General features: G+C 49.5%; 1 protein-coding gene across 2 annotated transcripts in view; it reads left to right on the top strand.

Moving 5' to 3' along the window:
* The window catches only part of Arap1 (ArfGAP with RhoGAP domain, ankyrin repeat and PH domain 1), a 79009-nt gene that overhangs the window by 27045 nt on the left and 37236 nt on the right, over positions 1 to 14728 (top strand). For both annotated transcript variants that reach the window (XM_004656295.2, XM_004656294.2), the window contains exons 2-3: positions 1716 to 1798; positions 10321 to 10868. In XM_004656295.2, the coding sequence (XP_004656352.2) occupies positions 10360 to 10868 (509 nt within the window). In that variant the 5' untranslated portion in view covers positions 1716 to 1798; positions 10321 to 10359. The remainder of the gene's footprint in view (positions 1 to 1715; positions 1799 to 10320; positions 10869 to 14728) is intronic.

Raw genomic sequence — 14728 nt, forward strand, 5'->3', positions numbered from 1 at the left:
CCTCGAACCGGGGTCCTTAGGCTTCACAGGCAAGCGCTTAACTGCTAAGCCATCTCTCCAGCCCTGCAATTTTTTTAATGTGTTTTTTATGAGAGACAGAGAGAGAATGGGTGTGCCAGGTCCTCCATCCACTACAACTGAACTCCAGATACATGCGTTACCTTGTGCATCTATCTGGCTTACTACGTAGGTACTAGGGAATCAAACCTGAGTCCTTAGGCTTTGCAGGCAAGTGCCTTAACTGCTGAGCCATCTTTCCAGCCCCACTTACTTTTTAAAAAATTTATTTGAAAAAGAGAAAAAGGCGGGGGGGGGAGGATGTGGGTGTCCAGAGCCTCTAATAGCTACAAAGTCCAAACACATATGCCACCTTGTGTACCTGGCTTACATGGGTCCTGGGGAATTGAACCTGGGTCCTTTGGCTTTGCAGACAAGAACCTTAATCACTAAGCCATTTCTCCAGCCTGAACTCAAGTTTCAAAAACTATTTTTATTTATGAGAGAGAGAATGGGCACACCAAGGCCTTCAGCCACTACAAATGAACTCTAGACACATGAGCCACCATGTGCATCTGGCTTACATGGGTTCTGGGGAATTGAACCTGAGTCCTTAGGCTTTTCAGGCAAGCACCTTAACTTCTAAGCCATCTCTCTATTCCCAATTTTTTTTTTTTCTAGGTAGGGACTCACTTTAGCCAAGGCTGGCCTTGAACTCACAGCCATCTTCCTACCTCTGCCTCCTGATTGCTGGGATGTGCCACCATGCCTGGCTATAATTTATTTTTCAAATACTTTAAGAGCACATTCCTATTTGGGGTGTAGTGGTGGTTTTTTTTTTTTTTTTTTTGAGACAAGATCTTACTGTGTAGCTCAGGCTGGCCTGGTACTTGCTGGGTAATCTCCGGTAGCCTTAGCCTCCTGAGTGCTGGGGATTACAGGTGTGTACCACCATGCCTGGCTCTGTGCCCCCCGCTTTAGCACTATCTGTCCCTAAGCAGTGGCAGTCGTGGAGTCTCCTTATGATGAAGAAGTGGTCATAAGTGCTCCCCCCAAACCATTATGCAGATCCCAGTAGTTCCAAAGTTTCCTCTGCCGGGCCGGCAGGACACTTGACTTCACTGTAGGGCCTAGGGTAGGGGTGCACATTCCACTGCTCTCAAGGTTCCCACCCCACAGAACCTGGGTTGTTTGAGCAGGAGAGCCTGTTCCCTCCTCCCCTGGAGCCCACCCTCCACTGGCCCATTTTCCTCAACTTCCCCACAGGTTCAGGAGTGAGCCCTTGGCATCTCACGTTCTAGCCTCAATGGCCCTACCTCTGCCTCCAGCCTCCTCTGCCGAGTTCAGGCTTAGTGGAGCCAGTCCTGTGTCCTGGGGTCCCCAGCTCTTCTGTTAGGAAGATCTGCCACCCCTTCGGCACCGTCCTTGGGCTGGTCCTGTCACTGATTGCTCTGTAGGAATCCTCACCACTGTGGGCTCCAGCCTGTGCAGGGCCAGGAGCTGGACGTCCCCAGCCCTTACAGTCTGTGTGACCCCGCCTCTGGAAGGTTCTGGTCACCCCCCCCCCCGCCCCACCTTGGCTCTAGCTCACTGCCTCTTCTTGGAGACCCGGAGCCTCCTTCCACCTATCTCTGCTTTCTTCTTCTTTCTTTGGTTTTCCCCATCTCTCCCCATTCCCTTTTCCTACTCACGGACTCTCTCCACCTGTGTTCCCGCAGCTTCCATCTCGGACCGCCATGTGGAGCATTTGAGAGGAGCTGCGACCTCCCGAGAGGACCAGGCGTCCTTGGTCGTCTGGCTGGTGAGTGGGGAGCTTTGTGGGAGCCAAGACCTGCTGTCTCGCGTGATGTTTGCCTTTTTTGCCATAGGTGGTATGCGTGTGTGCACATGCGTGTTGTGTGGGTGTATGTGTGGGTGGGCGCACATGTATGTGTTCACATGTGTGTGAAGGCCAGAGGTCAGCATCAGATGTTTTTGTTTGTCTGTTTGTTTTGGGGTAGGGTCACTCTGGCCCAGGCTGACCTGGAATTCACTATGTAGTCTCAGGGTGGCCTTGAACTCACGGCGATCCTCCTATGAATGCTGGAGCTAAAGGCATGTGCCACTATGCCTGGCTCTTTTTTTTTTTTTTTAATTTATTTGAGAGCGACAGACACAGAGAGAAAGACAGATAGAGGGAGAGAGAGAATGGGCATGCCAGGGCTTCCAGCCTCTGCAAACGAACTCCAGACGCGTGCGCCCCCTTGTGCATCTGGCTAACGTGGGACCTGGGGAACCAAGCCTCGAACCAGGGTCCTTAGGCTTCACAGGCAAGCGCTTAACCGCTAAGCCATCTCTCCAGCCCCCTGGCTCTTTTTTTAAAAATTATTTTTTTTTTTTTTGAGGTAGAGTCTCAAATCCAGGATAACGTGGAATTCACTCTGTAGTTCTAGGCTGGCCTCAAACTCACAGCAATCCTTTTACCTCTGCCTCCCTAGTGCTGGGATTAAAGGCATGTGCCACCACGCCTAGCCAAGCTCTCTTTTAAATTGCTTTTATTTGGTTCGGGTGGGGGGTTGATACAAAATGAAAAAGAAGGATATAGTTAAAGGTACTTGCTTACAAAGCCTGCTGGCCTGGATTCAGTTCCCCAGCCATAGAAAGCCAGCTAAGATTCATTTGCGGCAGCCAAAGACCCTGTATGCACTCATGAGCACACACGCACACAGACACAAAGGCAAATAAATAAAAATATTTTTAAAAAAGAAGGGTACGGCAGCTTCCTCTGTTTTCCCAGCTGCCAATTCTCCCAAAAGGCAGGTTTTTTGTATCCCTTCCTAGAGGTCTACTTATGTGCTCTTTTCCTTTAGCCAGATATTTAAATACCAGTGTTCTAGATCTTACTTTTCCACTTAATGGTACATACTTAATATCAGTTTACATGACTTGATAGCCCAAGCCATATTCAGTATGTTATTTGAGTTAGAAAATTACCTTCAAGTTGTAGTTCAACCTGAGAAGAACTGGACATCTTTGTTGTTGTTGTTGTTCACTTTTATTTATTTATTTGAGAGTGACAGAGAAAGAGGCAGATAGAGAGAGATCGAGAATGGGCACGCCAGGGCTTCCAGCCACTGCAAATGAACTCCACACACATGCGCCCCTTTATGCATCTGGCTAATGTGGGTACTGGAGAATCGAGCCTCAAACCAGGGTCCTTAGGCTTCACAGGCAAGCGCTTAACTGCTAAGCCATCTCTCCAGCCAAAGGACTGGACATTTCTATAATGTTGAGAGCTGCTATATCCAAGAACACCAAATGCATCTATTTGTACCTTCGGCGGGCATGTGTGTGTTTTTAGGTACCTGCTGCGGCGTGTTTGTGGACTGCAGAGCTCCCCAGGCTGGCTGGCTCCGACCTTCAGAGAGATGCTGCCTCTGCCTGCCTTCTTGCCACGAGCATGCTGGCATTACAGATGCCCGTGGCAGTTGCTGGCTTTTTATGTGGGTCCCGGGGATCTGAACTCAGGTCCATACACTTGCTAGGCAAAGGTTTAACCCCTGGGCCACCCCCACAGCCCTGTTATATCTTCCTGCTTGTTTATATCTTATGACTATTCTTTTAAAACTCACAGAACTCAAAATTTAGGTGGTAGATAGCTGAAGTGAAACATTTCCCTTCACACTTAGATTTCCAGGAAAGCTCAAATTCACATTCAAGGCTTGGGGATCCAAAGAGGGGCCCAAGTATTGTGCTTGTGTGATTATGTGTTTTGTGACGTTGTTTTTTTTAAATAAGATATCCTTGTGTTCTTTCCCAAGACCCTGTCTCAAGGAAAAAAAAAAAAAAAGAAGAAAAAGAGAGGCTAGAGAGATGAGCAGTTAAGATGCTTGCCTGCAAAGCCAAAGGACCCAGGTTCAATTCCCTAGGACCCATGGAAGCCAGATGCATAAGATGGCACATGCATCTGGAGTTTATTTGCAGTGGCTGGAGTCCCTGGTGCACCCATTCTCTCTCTCAAATAAATAATAATGATAAAGAGATTAGGGCTGGAGAGATGGCTTAGCAGTTAAGCACTTGCCTGTGAAGCCTAAGGACCCTGGTTCGAGGTTTTATTCCCCAGGATCCACGTTAGCCAGATGCACAAAGGGGCACAGGCGTCTGGAGTTCGTTTGCAGTGGCTGGAGCCCTGGCGCGCCCATTCTCTCTCCCTCTCTCTCTCTCTCTTTCTGTGTGTCTGTGACTCTCAAATAAATAAATAAAAATAAACCAAAAAAAAAATTTTTAAAAAGAGATTAAAAGAAGCTAGGTGTGAGCTTCAGGCCTTGTGAGGTATTTCTGCCCCTGTTCTTCCTGGCCCCTCAGCCCTCAGCTTTCCTCCTATGAGGACAGATACATGGTTAACCTTTCTTCCTGTCCCTGTTCAGAGGCACTTTATGCATTTAGCCCTGTGTACCTACTGACCCACACACTTGCTCTGTGGTGGTTTGATTCAGGTGTCCTCCATAAGTTTGTGTGTTCTGAATGCTACATCCTCAGCTGGTGGCAATTTGGGAATTGGAGCCTCCTGGAGGTAGTGTATTATGGGGGGGGGGCGGGCTTATGGATGGATATTATAGCCAGATTCCCCTTGCCAGGGTTTGGCACATTCTCCTGCTGTTGTTGGCCATCTGATGATTTCCTGTGTTCATGCCATTGTTTTCTCCTGTCTTCCTTGACTCTATAAGCCAAGTAAACCCTTTCCTCCCTCAAGCTGCTGCTTTTTTTTGTTTGGGTTTTGTTTTTTTTTTTCGAGGTAGGCTCTTGCTCTGTAGCCCAGGCTGACCTGGAACTCACTCTGTAGTCTCAGGGTGTCCTCGAACTCACGGTGATCGTCCTACCTCTGCCTCCCAAGTGCTGGAACTAAAGGCGGGAACCACCATGACCGGCTTCTCCAGCCACCCCCCCCCCCCATTTTTTCCCCCTTTTTTGGTTTTTTGAAACAAGCTGCTCTTGGTCAGATGTTTCCTGCCGCCAACGTGAAGCAGCCTGCAACAGCAGTGGTGGCTTTCTTTCCACACAGAAAAGGCAAAACGTGCCCATTCCTCCTCACTTGGCAATGATTTATTTGCCTTGGCATGTCATCCATGCCCTTGTGGAAGGAGCTTCCTCCTTTTTGTGGCTGCTCGGGATTTTATTGTATGATTACCTTATAAATTAGCTAACCATTCTCCTATTAAAGGACATTTTGGTTATTTCCGTCTTATATTATTACACAGTGCTGTCGCCAATAACCTATATGTAATGATTTTGGACAGGTGCCTGTAACACTGCAGGATAAATGTCTGCATTAGCTTTTTTTTTTTTTTTTTTTGAGGCAAGCCCAAAAGACTGACTTTTGTTATGAGAGAGAGAGACAGACAGACAGACAGACAGGATATGGACACACCAGAACCTCCAGCCACTGTAGTCAAACTCCAGGTGCGTGTGCCATCTTGTGTGCATGAGCAACCTTGGGCGTGTGTCACTTGTGCGTCTGGCTAATGTGGGGTCTGTGGAGTCAAACATGGGTCTTTAGGCTTCCCTGGCAAGCGCTTTCGCCACTAAGCCATCTCTCCAGCCCCTGCATTTGCTTTTTGACCCAGGATGGCTGGGCCAAAGGGCAGCGGCACTCTGGGCTCTTGTAGTGACTGTGACATTGTTCACTCTGGAAGCACCTCCACGTGTCTGGGAGGGGTTGCCGCACCCTATTATCAGTGGGGTACTTTCAGCCTTTTCATGATGGGTGGGAAGTAGTGTTTTATCTGGGTGCTTTGTTATGTTCCTTATGTGTTGAAAGCTGTGTGTCTCTTCCTTCCTATTTTTTTCTTTTTTTGAGGCAAGCCCAATAGACTGGCCTTTTATTTAATTAATTAATTTATTCATATACTTATTTATTTATTTTTGTTTTTGTTTTTGTTTTTTTTTCGATTTTTTGAGGTAGGGTCTCACTCTGGCTCAGGCTGACCTGGAATTCACTATGTAGTCTCAGGGTGGCCTCGAACTCTCGGCAATACTCCTCTGCCTCCCGAGTACTGGGATTAAAGGCGTGCACCACCACGCCCGGCTTCTATATTCATTTATTTGAGAGAGAGGATGGGTGCAGCCAGGCCTCCAGCTGCTACAAACGAGCTCCAGATGCATGTGCCACTTTGTGCATCTGGCTTACGTGGGTCCTGGGGAATTGAACCTGGGTCCTTTGGCTTTGCAGGCAAGTGCTTTAACTGCTAAGCCACACCTCGAGCCCTGGCCTTTTCTTTTTATGAGAAAGAGAGAGAGAATATGAATGTGTGAGAGAGAATTGGTGAGAGCAAGAATTGGTGTGCCAGGGCCTGCAGCCACTGTGACCAAACCCCAGATGCACGCGTCGCCATGTGCATCTGACTTATGTGGGCTTTGGTGAGTTGAACATGGGTCCTTAGGCTTCACAGGCAAGTGCCTTAACCACTAAGCCATCTCTCCAGCCCTTCCTTCCTATTTTTATGTTATCTTACTTTTTGTTTCCCTCCCTTCCTTCCTCTTTCCTTCACTCTCTCTTTTCCTTCCTTCCTTTCATATGTTTGTTTTGTTTTGTTTTTAGAGGTAGGGTCTTACTCTAGCCCAGGCTGACCTAGAATTCACTATGGAGTCTCAGGGTGGCTGTGAACTCACAGTGATCCTCCCACCTCTGACTCCCCAATGCTGGGATTAAAGCGGTGCACCACCATGCTTGGCTTCTTTTTTAAAGTTTTTCTTTCTTTTAAATATATAGAGAAAATGGGCGTGACAGTACCTCTTTCCATGGCAAATGAACTCCAAATGCATGAACCACTTGGTGCATCTGGCTTTATGTGGGTATTGGGGAATCAAACCCAGGCTACTGGGCTTTGCAAGTGCCCTTGTTCAATGAGCCATCTCACCAGTTTTCTTTTGTTCATTCTTTTTCTCTCGCTCCTCTTTCCTTTTCTTTTGCTGCAAACTCATGGCAGTCCTCCTTCTTCATTTTTCTTTTTTTTTAAAATTATTTCTTTATTTATTTAAGAGCGACAGACACAGAGAGAAAGACAGATAGAGGGAGAGAGAGAGAATGGGCGCGCCAGGGCTTCCAGCCTCTGCAAACGAACTCCAGACGCGTGCGCCCCCTTGTGCATCTGGCTAACGTGGGACCTGGGGAACTGAGCCTCGAACCGGGGTCCTTAGGCTTCACAGGCAAGCGCTTAACCACTAAGCCATCTCTCCAGCCCTCCTTCTTCATTTTTCTTAGTGCTGGGATTGATAATGGGTATGAACCACCATGCCCATCTAATTTGTTTCTTATTTCTAGTTTGTATTTTCTGGCATTTGTATTTCTTATTTCTAGGGTTGTTAGAAAGTGAGTGGGGTAGGAGATGTTCCATAGGTTGTTATATACCGTCTCAGGTTGCTTTGCCTGTGATGGTTCTTACCATGCAGGGAAGCTTAATTTTTAAAAATATTTATTTGTAAGCAGAGAGAGAGAAAGAGAGAAGAGGAGACAGAGAGTGAATGGGCACACCAGGGCCTATAGCCACTGAAAATGATCTCCAGACTCATGTGCCCCTTGTGCATCTGGCTTACATGGGTCCTGGGGAATTGAACCTGGGTCCTTTGGCTTCTCAGGCAAATGCCTTAACCACTAAACTGGGATTAAAGGCGTGCGCCACCACACCTGGCTAGGAAGCTTAATTTTTATGTGCAGTCACATGGTGTTTAATGAAGGACACATTCTGAGAAATGTATCATTTGGTGATTTTTATCATTGTGCACATCATAGACAAGATATACAAATCTAGATGATCTGTCACTTCATGTACTCTTCTTTTGTTTTTATTTTTTTTGTTTTTTGTTATTTTTTTGTTTTTCGAAGTAGGGTTTCACTCTAGCCCAGGCTGACCTGGAATTCACTATGTAGTGTCAGGGTAGCCTTGAACTCATGGCGATCCTCCTACCTCTGCTTCCTGGGTGCTGGGGATTAAAGGCGTGCGCCACCATGCCCAGCTTGAGTCTTTTTAAAAATATATATTTTTTATTTGTTTATTATTTCTTTGAGAGAGTAAGAGGGCGGGGGAGAGAGAGAAAGAGAGGGAGGATATGGATGGGCCAGGACTTCCAGGCACTACAACTCTAGATGCATACACCACCTTCTGCATCTGGCTTTATGTGGATACTAGGGAATCAAACTCAGGTCTTAGGCTTTGCAGTCAAAGAAAAAAGAAAGTTCAGAGACCTACCTCGAAAAGCCCCCCCCCAACCCCCCTCCAAAAAAAGAATAGAATTCAAGAAAAGGAGCTCCTGCCACATGTGAGGTAGCTGGAGGAGATAAAGAACCCATGTGGTGAGTAAGGGCTGGGGAGCCCTCCTTGCTGGGCCTGGACAGAGCCAGCCAGGGGAAAAACCCACAGCTGTAAGTTCCCAAGTGGTCTGAGAGCCTGCCCTCCCCTTGTAAAGGTATTTGTAATTATAGAGTGGTGGGCTGTCCTCTGGCTCAGGTGCACCAGAGGAACAGCTGGTCGGTTAGGGCTAGGGGCTGTCTCAGGAAGAGGCTAGCCCTGACCCCAAGAACTAGGAGCTGAACTTGACCAACCACAATGTTTAAATCCTAGGAAAGACCTCCCTCTCAGGAGGGGTCCTGGCTATTTGTGCAAAAATAGGTCTAGGGAACTAGACAAGAGATAAGAAGTCAGATCATCTTTGGTTTTTAGCAAGTGCGGACTTTCCTGCCTTTTATATCTTCAGGGATCCAGTCACCCTAACTGTACACCCCCCCACACACTGCTTCCTACAGAGGTATGGGGGTGGGGGAAGTGGACTATGAAGAGCTGCCATCGATGGTGTCTTTCAGTCCAACACATGGTACCTGAGCCTCCATGCCTGACTGGGGATGGATGCCTCTGGAAGGTGGGCCTTGGCCTGGCTCTTGCCGAGACAGAAGTGGGGCCTGACTGGGTTCCTTTAGCCATGCCATTTGGCAGCCTTACAGCAGTGGCCGAGGCAATGGCTGTCAGTGTGAAGTGTAGAGGGCGTCCACCCCGGCAGTCATGGAGGACATGATAGAGAGGGTGCCATAAACTGGATTCTTGGGTCACAGGGACCGGTAGAGGGATGTTCAGAGACCTTCCAGAAGTCGGCCTTCCTTGCCTGGCAAGTGTGCACAGAATAGGACCTCAAGACTAGAACTCATGGCACACACCTTTAATCCCAATGCTCGGGAGGCAGAGGCAGGAGGATCGCCACGAGTCTGAGGCCAGCCTGAGACTACATAGTGAATTCCAGGTCAGCCTGAGCTAAGTGAGACCCTACCTCGAAAAGTTCCCCCAACCATCCCCCCCCAAAAACAATAGAACTCAAGCTGGGCCTGGTGACATGCCCGTCTCCCAGTACTGGGGAGGCTGAGGCAGGAAGATTGTGGTCAGTCTGGACTATTAAAGCCAGTGTAAGGCCAGAGTCATTTTGTAAAATGCTGTCTCACAAGCAAAAACAAAAATCCTGGGCTGGAGAGATGGCTTAGTGGTTAAACACTTGCCTGTGATGCTTAAGGATCCTGGTTTGAGGCTCGATTCCCCAGGACCCACGTAAAGCCAGATGCACAAGGTGGCGCACGCATCTGGAGTTTGTCTGCAGTGGCTGGAGGCCCTGATGTGCCCATTCTCTCTCTGTCTGCCTGTCGTTCTCAAATAAACAAATACACACACACACACACAAAAAAAACCAAAAACAAAACAAAAAGACTTTAAAGAATTCTTAAAATAACAAAAACTTGTGGTGGTTTGATTCAGGTGGCCCCCATAAACTTAGGTGTTCTGAATGCTAGGTTCTCAGCTGATGGAGATTTGGGAATTAACGCCTCCTGGTGGGAGTGTTTCGTTGGGGGCGGGCTTATGGGTGTTCTAGCCAATTTCCCCTTGCCAGTGTTTGGCACACCCTCCTGTTGCTGTTGTCTACCTGATGTTGGCCAAGGGGTGATGTCCACCATTGTTTTCCCTGCCATCATGGAGCTTCCCCTTCAAGCCTATAAGCCAAAATAAACCTCTTTTTCCCCACAAGCTGCTCTTGGTTGGGTGCTTTCTACCAGCAATGCGGACCTGATGGCAACAAAACCCGACGAACACTAGCTGAATAGAACTGGAACCCATGGTGTGAGAGGAGCTTTGGGATCTCAGCTTTTCAGATTTCAGCGCTGAGGGTTTTCCTCTCCTGGAGTTCTAGATTTTAGGGATGTTGATCTTTGCGGGATATGGCATCTGAGGCTGTGATTGGCAGCACATGGTAGACCACCAAGGGATGTTGGCTGCGGCCACTTTGCCTCTGACCTGGGCCCCTCTGTTTCAGGTCCGAACCCGGCCAGCCTGGCCTTTGCTGGCAGGAGCCATGGCGGAGGGCACCGACTCTGCCCTGTCAGTGGCCGAGTGGCTACGGGCACTGCACTTGGAGCAGTACACGACGCTCTTCGAGCAGCATGGAATGGTGTGGGCCACGGAGTGCCAAGGACTCAGCGATGCCCGCTTGGTGGATATGGGCATGCTCCTCCCTGGCCACCGCCGCCGCATCCTGGCTGGCTTGCTCCGTGCCCACACGCCTCCGACCCCTGTGCCTCGTGTCACCCCTCGGCCTGTGCCCATGAAGCGCCACGTCTTCCGCTCACCACCTGCGCCCACCACTCCACCTGAGCCACTGCCCATAACTGGAGAGGGCGACGGGCTTCCTGCTGCGCCACCCATCCCGCCCCGCCGGAGCTGCCTTCCACCTACCTGCTTTGCCGCCCCAGCCACGGCTGCCCCGGACCCTGTGCTGCCCCCACTACCCATCAAACGACATTTGGTAGAGCTCAGGGTGCCACCCGTGCCCCCTCGCACTGGACCCCCACACCCGCTGGTTAGGTGAGTGATGCTACCCTGATGGGCTGGGGGTGCTCAGGAGTAGATGAGGCTTGGGCTGGAGAGATGGCTCAGCGGTTAAGCGCTTGCCTGTGAAGCCTAAGGACCCTGGTTCGAGGCTCGATTCCCCAGGACCCGCGTTAGCCAGATGCACAAGGGGGCGCACGCATCTAGAGGCCCTGGCACGCCCATTATCTCCCTCTCTCTGCCTCTTTCTCCGTTGCTCTCAAATAAATAAATAAAATTTTTTTAAAAAAATATTTTTTAAAAAAGAGTAGATGGGGCCGAATAATGACTCCAGTCTCTGGGAGGTGAGGGAGCGAGCCCCAGGCCGGGTGAAGGCAGAGTGGGGCCAAGTGTGGACCTGAGGGGTGGCCAGGGTTTTTGAGGGTGCTTGGACGTGAGCAGAGAGGGCAGAGGGAGTCATGGCTGGCTCCGGTTGGACAGTGGGTGCCATCACTGATCTGGGGCCTGGGGGACAGAAGAGAGTTGGGAGAAGTCTGACTTCAGCCTGGCTGGTGTGAGATTGCTGTGGGGCGCGGGGCGGGAGCAGGGGCCGGTGGTGTATATTCGGGTTCCAAGAGGTGATGAGAGGAAAGGTTGAAGGGGGGTGATAGATAGCTCGTGGGTGGGGTGGGGAGGGCTTCTGCTTCTGCTCTATCTCACCACGCCCCTCAAGTGTTGCTGACAAATGTCACCGAACCCCAGGACATCTCTGAGGCCTCTCGCCCACCTGCTTCCCTTCCTTCCTTTCCAGGAGTTATTTTCTCCTCTCCCGGGCTTCTGCTCCCTTTTCATTTCTTGCACTTCGTTCTTCTGTGGATATTCCATGTATTTTCCTCCCACTTTCCCTCCGTCCCTCCCTATGGCTTGCTCCCAGTGGGAAGCAGCGTCTACAGTAGACAGGGCCCTGGGGATCTGCTGGCTTCTCAGAGGGAGGATGGGCCGAGCGCAGTCTCCCGGTTCTGGTTACTACTAGACAGGGAAGGTCGATGGATTTTGGTTGCCCGACTTTGCTGACCCCTGAAGCTTCCCTGGAGGCTCTTCCGGTTTCAAGCAGTGACATTAAAGCTTGGAGCAGGAGGGGACCTCTGGCTGAGCCCACACCCAGTGCTTACCTGGAGGGCTCCTGTGGGGAAGTCTGGCAGGGGCGGGGGGGGGGGTCCCCATCCAAATAAGAGCGTCAACTTGGGCAAATTTGTAGGCCAAGTCAGGTATGTCTAAAGTATTGTGAGATTTGATTGGAAACCAAAAGAGGTGTTTCTTTCCTGGGTCTTCAGCCCCGATGAGCATTTCCTGGTGGCGTTGCACCATCTAGTGGCCACTGTTCTTGTAGTAGAACTTTCTCTTAGGAGTTGACGGGTTGGAGAGCTCAAGTCCAGAGGGCCCTGAACTTAACAGCCCCCCCCAGCCCAGTCCCTTCTCCTCAACCCGTGTCACCTTCTGTAGATGTTTCCAGAAGGGAGAGGGCTTCTGCGGAGGCTTGTGGAATAGGCCACAGAGCAACAACGTATGAGAAGCAAATCAGCAAACAAGCAAGGACAAGTTTCCTCCTTCTGCCCTCTGGGTCCGGTTCCCCACTGATAGCTTGTGTGGTCCTCCTGACATGGATCTGTGTTGGGGAACCTTGGCAGGGCAGGACCTGAATCCTCTCCGCTACCCTGTGCTCTTAGACCTACAGTCTGAACATAGGTATTTGGCCAACATCTGGCAGAGGCCAGGCCTCCATAGTAAAAAGTCTTGTCCCAGGTCGGTAGAGGACCCCAAGTCCATTTTATGCTGACCGAAGTTGTAGAAAATTTTAGCAGTCCCTTGTAGCCAAGGGGGATTTGTTCCAGGATCCAACCATGAAATGGTATAGTGTTGGCAAAGAATCTATGTGTGTTCTCCATATTTTTTATTATTTTTATTTTTAAATTTTTTTATTTTTATTTATTTGCAAGCAGAGAGCAAGAGAGATAGAGAGAAGAGAGACAGGGAGAATGGGCATGCCAGGGCCTATAGCCACTGCAAACAAACTCCAGACGCATGTGCCCCTTGTGCATCTGGCTTACGTGGGTCCTGGAGAATCACACCTGGGTCCTTTGGCTTCTCAGGCAAATGCCTTAACTGCTAAGCCATCTCTCCAGCCCCTCCTCCTTGTTCTTATTTATTTATTTGCAATGGGAGGGTTAAACCCAGGACCTTGTGCATAGTAGGCAAGCACTGTATCACTGATCGATGTCCCTAGCCCCTTTCTAAGCACTGAAAATCGTCTCTAGGTTACTTATAACACAAACAGCTGTTATACTGGATGGTTAGGGAAACCCTGGGAGGAGAAAGGCCCTTGTGTATAGTATAGGTCCAGAGTTGTTTTTCTTTTTCAAATCTTTCTGATATGTAGTTCGTCAGATCCTTAGATATAGAACACTGGCGTGCAAATGGCCTTTCTGTGAGCCCCATGGTCTGGGGCCATTCCTTAGAGTGAGTGCCCTGAAGTCACAGCATTTGGGGTCCTGAGCACCTGCGGTCCTCAGCTCCCAGAGCACATTGGTAAAAAAACAAAACAAAGAAAACACAAACCACACAGCAGGTAAAGCCTCATGAGTTTATTACAGGCTAAGGCCAAAACGGGTGCTTCCCTCCCCTGCCTGTGATGCCCAGACTGGTTGGTGCCTGATAGAAGACTGCTTCTGCCTGGCTTGCAGGCAGCTCGTGACATGCCCTTCTGCTCCAGCTGCTTTGGGGCTGTCTTGAGATCTGTCACACCAGATCCTGAGGTGACAGAGCCAGCCTTTGTGCCCGGCTCTGGGCTTGGCCCCACACCCACGTTCAGAGCTCACCAGGTATGCGTGAGCTTCCAGGGCCCTGACTCCACGGGAGGGCAGACTTAGGTCCATTTGTGTGTGTGTTCACTCCCATGGACAGGTGAGCACAGGTACGTTTGGCAAGTTGATAGCGCATCTGTGTGCTTGAATGGGCGGATTCTGAGAATGACTGTGATCCTACCAGGTATGGGGACGACAGTTTTAGTGGTGACATGACCTCTGAGTGTGTTCATCAGGGCTTGTGTGTACACACATGTGTACTGCTGTGGAGATATTTGTGAACGGCGTTCATATACCATCTGGGCGTGGAATTGGCATGTGTTTTATTTGTGTACTGTCGAACATGAGCCAGTGTGTATACATGCTGACGAGAATGTGAACACATTAGAATGTCAGCTCTCCCAGAGCCAGGATCTTTCTTTTTCTTCTTCTGTTTTTTTCAAGGTAGGGTCTCACTCTAGCTCTGCTTGACCTGGAATTCACCATGTAGTCTCAGGGTGGCCTTGAACTCATGGTGATCCTCCTACCTCTGCCTTCCAAGTGCTGGGATTAAAGGTGTGCGCCATCACACCCTGTTCAGGATCTTTAAAAAAAAAAGTTATTTATTTATTTGAGAGAAGAACAAAAGGGGCAGAGAGAATATAAATATGAATATGAATGGGCACCCCATGGCCTCCAGCCACTCACTGCAAAGGGACTCCAGACACATGCGCCACCTTGTGGATCTGGTTTATGTGGATACTGGAGAATTGAGCTTTGAACCAGTGTCCTTAGGCTTCACAGGCAAGCGCTTAACCACTAAGCCATTTCTCCAGCACATAGAGCCAGGATCTTTATTGGGCTTAAAAAAATTTTTTTTGTTTATTTTTATTTATTTGCTTGAAAGTGACAGAGAGAGAAAGAGGCAGATATATATATATAGAGAGAGAGAGTGGGCGCGCCAGGGCCTCCAGCCACTGCAAACGAACTCCAGACGCGTGCGCCCCCTTGTGCATCTGGCTAACATGGGTCCTGGGGAACCGAGCCTCGAACCGGGATCCTTAGGCTTCACAGGCA

Source organism: Jaculus jaculus, chromosome 3 (genome assembly GCF_020740685.1).
Source record: "Jaculus jaculus isolate mJacJac1 chromosome 3, mJacJac1.mat.Y.cur, whole genome shotgun sequence".
NCBI classification, from domain to species: Eukaryota; Metazoa; Chordata; class Mammalia; order Rodentia; family Dipodidae; genus Jaculus; species Jaculus jaculus.